General features: G+C 44.7%; 1 protein-coding gene across 2 annotated transcripts in view; it reads left to right on the forward strand.

Annotated features, from left to right (window-relative positions):
• Positions 1–7,956, forward strand: part of BDH1 (3-hydroxybutyrate dehydrogenase, type 1) — a 51,712-nt gene that overhangs the window by 20,009 nt on the left and 23,747 nt on the right. Inside the window, exons 3-4 of one of the 2 annotated variants that reach the window (XM_011988969.1) lie at positions 5,850–5,922; positions 6,891–7,001. In XM_011988969.1, the coding sequence (XP_011844359.1) occupies positions 5,850–5,922; positions 6,891–7,001 (184 nt within the window). Of the gene's footprint in view, positions 1–5,255; positions 5,923–6,890; positions 7,002–7,956 lie in introns of those variants that run through there. The other variant, XM_011988968.1, reaches the window with a different exon arrangement.

The following is a 7,956-nucleotide window of genomic DNA, read 5'->3' on the forward strand; positions in this document are numbered from 1 at the left end:
CTGGGCGCAGTGGCTCACGCCTGTAATCTCAACACTTTGGGAGGCTGAGGTGGGCAGATCACCTGAGGTCAGGAATTCGAGACCAGCCTGGCCAACATGGCAAAACCCCGTCTCTACTGAAAATACAAAAATTAGCTGGGCGTGGTGGCAAGTGCCTGTAATCCCAACTACTTGGGAAGCTGAAGCAGGAGAATCGCTTGAACCCAGGAGATGGAGGTTGCAGCGAGCCAAGATCGTACTACTGCACTCTATCCTGGGAGACAAGAGTGAAACTCCATCTCAAAAAAATAAAACTATAAACTATAAACTAAGTTCCTCCCAAAGCTAGCTCAGCCCACAGCTAGCTTGGAATGAACAAGGACAGCTTGGAGGTTAGAAGTAAGATGGAGCTGGTTAGGTCCGCTCTCTTTCACTGTCTCAGTTTTTTGCAATGGCGGTTTCAATGACAGCTTCTCATTCTTTCTGCAGAGCCACACTGGGGGTCATGGGAAAACAGAGCGATGCTCTTTGGATGGAATCATTCACGAGCGTCAGGTGTACTGACCACACTATCCTGCTCACTCAAGGCCATCCACACGCAGACTTAAATTCCAAAGAGACTCCTGTGTGGCAGAGCAAAAGGACAGGGGGTTACCTTGGCGGGTTTTCCTAGAGAACCCTCATTTCAGTCTAGTGAATTTAACGTTCTTTAAGAACATATTTTAATAATTTTTTTAAAAGCTTAATATGTTGAATAGGTAATATATTCACATGGTACAAAATTTGAATGGCAGGCCGGGTGCGGGGAGCTCACGCCTGTAATCCCGCACTTTGGGAGACCGAGGCAGATGAATCACTTGAGGTCAGGAGTTCGAGACCAGCCTGGCCAATATGATGAAACCCTGTCTCTACTGAAAATACAAAAATTGGCCAGGCGTGGTGGCTCAAGCCTGTAGTCCCAGATACTCAAGAGGCTGAGGCAGGAGAATTGCTTGAACCTGGGAGGCAGAGGTTGCAGTGAGCAAAGATCGTGCCACTGCACTCCAGCCTAGGCAACAAGAGTGAAACTCTGTCTCAAAAACAAAGCAAAACAAAACAAAAAACAAAATTTGAATGCCGTAAAATGGTATACAGAAACGGTAAGTCTATCTCCCATCTCTTTTCCCCCATTACCACCTGCCCATTCACCACTCCCTCCTCCACTTGTCATTACTGGGTTAATATTCATTTAAAAACTAACAGGACCTCTGCTTCTGGGAAGATGGAGTAGATGTACTTTTCTCTATTCTTTCTGTTAAGTACAACTAAAAACCCTGGATATTACATAAACTATAAATAATTTAGTAAATATGTAATATATAAAACGCCTCTTAAAAGGCAGAGAGAAGAAGGCAGACCAGCTAAGGATCTCAGGACCCAAGAAACAACACAGTGATGAGTTCTCTAGGTTTTCTTTTTGTTTCTTATGTCCCAGATTTGGAGTTGAAGAAGCTGGCAACCCAGAAATGCTGGTAAACTCAGCTGCAAAAAGCCCCCCCAAAAATTTGCTCTCTCTAGCCAAATGACCAGCCTAGTAAGACAGAACACGTGGGTTTGTTCCAGGGATATAAGGATGGTTCGTTATTTGAAAATCAATCTCATTCACCAAATTAATGAACTAAAAGAAGAAAACTTACATGATGCTCTCTATCAATGCAGAAAATGCAAAATTTAGCACACATTTATGATTTTTAAAATCTCAGGAAAAATAGACATAGAGGGGGAATTTCCTGAACTTGATACAGGGTATACACCATAAGCCCTCAGCTAACATACTTAAGGGTGAGACTGAATGCTTTGCCCCTAAGATGGGAAACAAACCAAGGATATTAGTCTCACCACTTATCCAACATAATGCTGTAATTTCTAGCCAGTGCAATAAGGTAAGAAATGGAAATAAAAGTCATATAGATTGGAAAAGAAGGAGTAAGAGTCACTATTTGCAGATTACATGATCGTGTACATAGATGATCCCGAGACACCCACAAAAAACTCTCTCAGAACTAATAAGTAAGTTTAGCAGGGTTACAGGATACAAGATAACACACAAAAATCAATTGCATTTTTGTATACTGGCAATGAACATATGGATATCAAATTTTAAAACAATGCCATTTCGGCCGGATGTGGAAGTTCCTGCCTATAATCCCAGCACTTTGGGAGGATGAGGTGGGAGGATCACTTGAGTCCAGGAGTTCAAGATCACCCTGGGCAACATGGTGAGACCCTGTCTCTGCAAAAAATACAGAAATTAGCTGAGCATGGTGGTGCATGCCTGTGGTCCCAGCTACTGGGGAGGCTGGGGTGGGAAGATTGCTTGAGTGTGGCAGGCAGAGGTTGCAGTGAGCTGAGATCACGCTACTGCACTCCAGCCTAGGCAACAGAGTGAGACCCTGTCTCAAAAAATAAAATCAAATAAAATAAAACAAAACAATACCATTCCTAGTTGCTCAAAAAAAGAGAAATAGGTGTAACAAACATGTTACACATAATAAAGCATGTGTAGGATTTGTTTTTTGTTTTGTTTTGTTTTTGTTTGGTTGGCTTTTTTTGAGACAGTTTCGCTCTTGTTGCCCAGGCTGTAGTGCAATGGTGTGATTTCGGCTCACTTTGACCGCCTTCTGGGTTCAAGCGATTCTCCTGCCTCAGTCTCCCGAGGAACTGGGATTACAGGCACCCCCACCACCACCACGTCCGGCTGGTTTTTTGTATTTTTAGTAGAGTCAGGGTTTCACCATGTTGGCCAGGCTGGTCTCGAACTCCTGACCTCAGGTGATCCACCCGCCTTGGCCTCCCAAAGTTCTGGGATTACAGGCATGACCCACCATTCCTGGCTGCTTGTATCGGATTTAAATGCTGAGAACTACACAACACTGATGAAAGAAATCAAAGATCTATGTAAATGGAAACCCCATACTGTACTCAGGAATTGGAAGATTCAACAAAGTAAAGATGCCAACTTTCCCCAAATTGACACACAGGTTTAGCACACTTTCTATAAAAATCCCAGTCATATTTTTTATAGATAAAGACAAGATTACTCTAAAATTTATATGGAAAGGCAAAGGAAATAGAATAGCTAAAAGAATTTTGAAGAAGAAAAATAAAGTAGCAGCACATATATCAATGAATCAGAATAGAAAATCCAGAAATAGGCCCACCCAAATATGCCCAACCAGTTTTTGACAAAAGTGCAAAAGCAATTCAATGGCGGAAAGATAACGTTTTCAAAAAATGGCGCTGGAGCAAATGGACACAAAACTTAGACCTAGGTCTGACATCTTATACAAAAATTAATGGATCATAGACTTAAGACGTAAAACATAAAACTATAACACTTTTTTTGTTTTGTTTTGTTTTGTTTTGAGACAGGGTCTCCCTCTGTCCCCCAGGCCTGGAGTGCAGTGGCGCGATCTCAGCTCATTGCAACCTTCGCCTCCTGGGCTCAGTTGATGCTGCAGCCTCAGCCTTCCAAGTAGCTGGGACTTACAGGTGTGAGCCACCAGGCCTGACTAATTTTCGTATTTTTTGTAGAGATGGGGCTTCGCCATGTTGCCCAGGCTGTTCTCGAACTCCTGAGCTCAAGCAATATGCCCACATCAGCCTCCCAAAGCGCTGGGATTACAGCCGTGAGCCACCGCACCCAGCCAAAACTATAAAACTTTTAGAAAAGAACATAGAAGAAAATCTTTGTGTTCTGGGGGCAAGGAGCTCTGAGACTTGATACCAAAAGCGTGCCCCATAAAAGGAAAAATGAGATTTTATTTAGGGGTTAAGAGTTTAGACTCTGGACTCTCTCAGCCCTGGTTTTACTAGTTAGCTCTATCACTAACTACTTGGGCATTTAAAACTCCTCTGTTGTCCCACGTGGTGCGTGGGTGATTGTAGATGAGGACACACATCCTGGAGGCAGAAGTAGTGGGTTGGTGGCAGAGTCTGGGTTACAACCCCTGGTCTCCTGATTCCGAGTCCAGGTGAGACACTTTCCCCTGCAGTCCACCCTGTTACAGAGGATGAAAAGGCACGTTATAGACTAGGAGAAAAATTTTGCCTACCACATATGTAACAAAGGACTAGCAGGTAGGACAGCTGAAGAACTCTCAACGTTCAACGGGGTAGAAGAACAAACAATTCAATAGAATATGGGCAAAAGACATGAAGAGGCATTTTACCAAACATGTGGTGCTATGATCTGAATATTTGTGTTCTCAAATTCCTGTGTTGAAGTCCTAATCCCCAAGGTATTGGTACTAGGAGGTAGGGGCTGTGGGAGGTGATTAGGTCATGAAGGTGGAGCCCTCATGAATGGGATTAGTGTCTTTATAAAAGAGACCTTTGCCATGTGTGAGGTTACAGTGAGAAAACATCTGTCTATGAAGAAAGTGGGCCTTCACCAAATACAGTCTGCTGGCACTTAGCTCTTCAACTCCCCAGCTTCCAGAACTGTAAGGAACACAATTCTGTTGTTTATAAGCCACCCAGTCTATGGTATTTTGTTATAGCAGCCCAGACAGACTAAGACAGGTGACACATAAACATGAAAAGATGTTCAACACTATTAGCCTTTAGGGAAATGCTGATTGAAACCACAGCGAAATATGATACAGTTTTCAGCATGGCTAAACTAGAAAATAGTGACACCACCAAATGCCGGCAAGGATATGGGGAAACTGGGTCGCTCAGACATTGCTACTGGGAGTGTAGAATGCTACAGCCACTTTCATAAACAGTTTGTCAGTTTCTTAAAAAACTAAACCTACAACTACCATATGACCCAGCAATTGCACCCCGATCATCTATCCAAGAGAAATGAAAACTTAATGTTTGCGCAAAAACCTGTGTAGGAACGTTCAATCAGCTTTATTCATAATATGCCCAAATGGGAAACAACTCAGCCGTCCTTCAGTACGTAAATAGTTAAGCAAATTGTGATACCCGTGTGTCATGGAGCACTACCTAGCAATGAAAAAGGAGCAAATTATTGATACATAACAATCTAGGTGAATCTCCAGAGGATTATGTTGAATGAAAAAAGTCAGCCCCTGAACAATACATACTGTATGATTCCATTTACATAACATTCTTGAAATGCTAAAATTATAGAGATGGGGAACAGATTTGTGGTGGTTAAAGATGGTGTGGGGTGGGAAGAAAGTAGGTGTGGCTATAAAAGGGTACCATGAAGGATTCTCATGGTGATGGAAATTTCTGTATTTTTATTGTATCCGTGTCAATATCCTGGTTGTGATACGGTAATACAGTTTTGCAAGATGCTACCCTTAGAGGAAATTAGGTAAGATCTGGCATCTCTCCGTATTATTTCTTAATTGCATGCGAATCTACAATTATTTTAAAATAAAAAGTATGATTGAAATAACTATCAGGAAGCTTAGCCTACTGGGGATTAAGACATCGAAATTGTAGAAGGCTTTAGCAAAGCTATACTACTGCAAGGATAGTTCACACTTGAATTAGCTTGAAACATTACCTATCTATGTCACCTCAGAAAGCAGAAAATGGACCTTTGTTGGAGTGGGACACTGGATGGCCAGGGTTTAGCAGAGCCTGCCCAACAAAAATAGCTTCGAAATTGACTTTATTCTCAGGAAGGCTCTTCCTGGACAGTGGCAAACATAGCCATAGCAAATGCTGGCTCACTTTCTGTCAGCCAGCAGCCCTGGTGGAAGAGGGCCTCTTACTCAGTTGTACAGCAAGCTGTCTCCAGGAGCCGGGGCTGGAGAGACAGCCAGTGTGGCTGAGGGTCTGTCTAGCTGCTTCTGCCCCAGGAACAAGGTCTGTCCTTGTACTCACAGCTTCCTTTTCTCTTGCAGACTCCCACTATTGCTTGGTTCTACTTCCTTTATCCCGACTGGCCGTCGGACTTATGCCGGTGCAGTGGAGCCGGTGAGTGGAAGCCCCGCTACCTGGGAGCCAGTTGGATGGTCAGAACCCTTTCCTCTGGGCCCCTGGGCCCTGAGCTACCCTCACAGTGGGGCTTTAGTGTTTCCAGGACACTCGGAGCCACTTTCTCACTTAAACCTCCCCCAAAGCCCCTCATCAGTAATGAGCTCACATACCCCCATCCATGTGGGAAGGAAGCAGTAATGAGGCACTCCAGCCCCTCCCAGCCAGGAAGGTATCGGTGGAGGCCTAGTGTGGAGCCAGAACTCCCAGCCCCACCCAGCAAGTTAGGGGTTAAGAGTTTAGACTCTGGAGGTCTGGCACAGTGGCTCACGCCTGTAATCCCAGCACTTTGGGAAGTTGAGGTGCATGGATCATCTGAGGTAGGGAGTTCGAGACCAGCCTGGCCAACATGGAGAAACCCCATCTCTACTAAAAACACAAAATTAGCCAGGCGTGGTGGTGCATACCTGTAATCCCAGCTACCCGGGAGGCTGAGGCAGGAGAATCACCTGAACCCAGGAGGTGGAGGTTTTGCGGTGAGCCGAGACTGCGCCACTGTACTCCAGCCTGGGCAACAGCAGCCAAACTCCATGTCAAAAAAAAAAAAGAAGAGTTTAGACTCTGGAATCTCTTAGCCCTGGTTTCAGTTCCAGCTCTATCACTAACTACATTGAGCATTTAAACAAAGACCACTGTTTCTCACATGTAGCATGGGGGGTTGTAGATGAGATTCTAAAGGCAGAAGTAATTTTCCCAAGCAACGTTGCTGGTTGGTGGCAGAGTCTGGGTTAGAACCTGGCCTTTCCACTATACCTTGGTGCTTCTCCAGACAGCAAGAACAAGGTAGGGAGGGCCAGGCTGGGGCCACTCAGGAAGCACTAGCTCTCACTGCACAGTGGGTGGAGAGGCCTGGTCACTTTGCCCCTGTACCCCTGGTTCCTAACATGGAGTCTGACCTTGTAAAACAGGTTGGCAGCAAAGCTGTCCTGGTCACAGGCTGTGACTCTGGATTTGGGTTCTCGTTGGCCAAGCATCTACATTCAAAAGGCTTCCTTGTGTTTGCTGGCTGCTTGATGAAGGTAAGAGACAGTTATCTTCTTCACCATGGTCTTTTACACAAAGTCATTGTTTTATAGTCTTTTAAAAATTCCTTTCCTAACAACCGGCTCACCTTTGCTTAAACCAGCCTGTCCATTTTCTACTGGCTTCAGTCCCACTTGTTCTTCATAGCTTTGTCCATCCATCATCCATGCATCCATCCATCCATCCATCCTCTCATCCATCCATCATTTGTCAAATGTTCTGATGTACCTGACACTTTGCTAGGTGCGTAGAAGAATGAGATCTTATCCCTGTCCTGAAGTTGCTCCCTGTCAAGTGGTGAGGAGACAGCCATGCGTAGACACAGCCGAAGAATTAGAGTGAAGAAGATTCTCAGGGGTGTGCGAGAATGTTTGGTGAGACTGTATAGAAGGAAGGAATAGATGATGGCAGGCCAGAGGAAGTGACATTTGTTCTGGGCCATGGTAAGTAAGTAACGCTGCCATAGGTGGGGACTGGGAGGAGTTACCTGCTGGACAGGAGGACTATCCTGAGCAGAGGCCTGAAAGCATGAGGCTCCTTTGGGACACATTGAGGAGAATTTAAGGGGCATGAAGGGAAGCACTGGGACCTGAGACTGCAGAAGCAAACAGTGGGCAGGTCTCCAGTTAGAGAGTTGTGCGCCCACCACCACCGTCCACTTTCAGAATACTCCGTCACTTGGAATTCTCTCTCCACCACTGGGAGTTAGTCTCCACGAACACCTCTAGCCCCGAGCGGCCACTGATTTCTATTTCTGTAGGTTTGCATTTCCTGGACTTCTCATCTACATGGAATCATACAATCCGTGGCCTTTTGTTCCAAGCTTCTTGAACACTTAGTGTAATGTGTTTGAGAGTCATCCATGTTGCAGAATGCATGAGTAGTTCATTCCTTTGTATTGCTGAATGGTATTCTATTGTGTGCCTATACTATATATATAGATATATATAT

The sequence above is a fragment of the Mandrillus leucophaeus genome, unplaced genomic scaffold, assembly GCF_000951045.1.
Source record: "Mandrillus leucophaeus isolate KB7577 unplaced genomic scaffold, Mleu.le_1.0 Scaffold342, whole genome shotgun sequence".
Taxonomy (NCBI): domain Eukaryota; kingdom Metazoa; phylum Chordata; class Mammalia; order Primates; family Cercopithecidae; genus Mandrillus; species Mandrillus leucophaeus.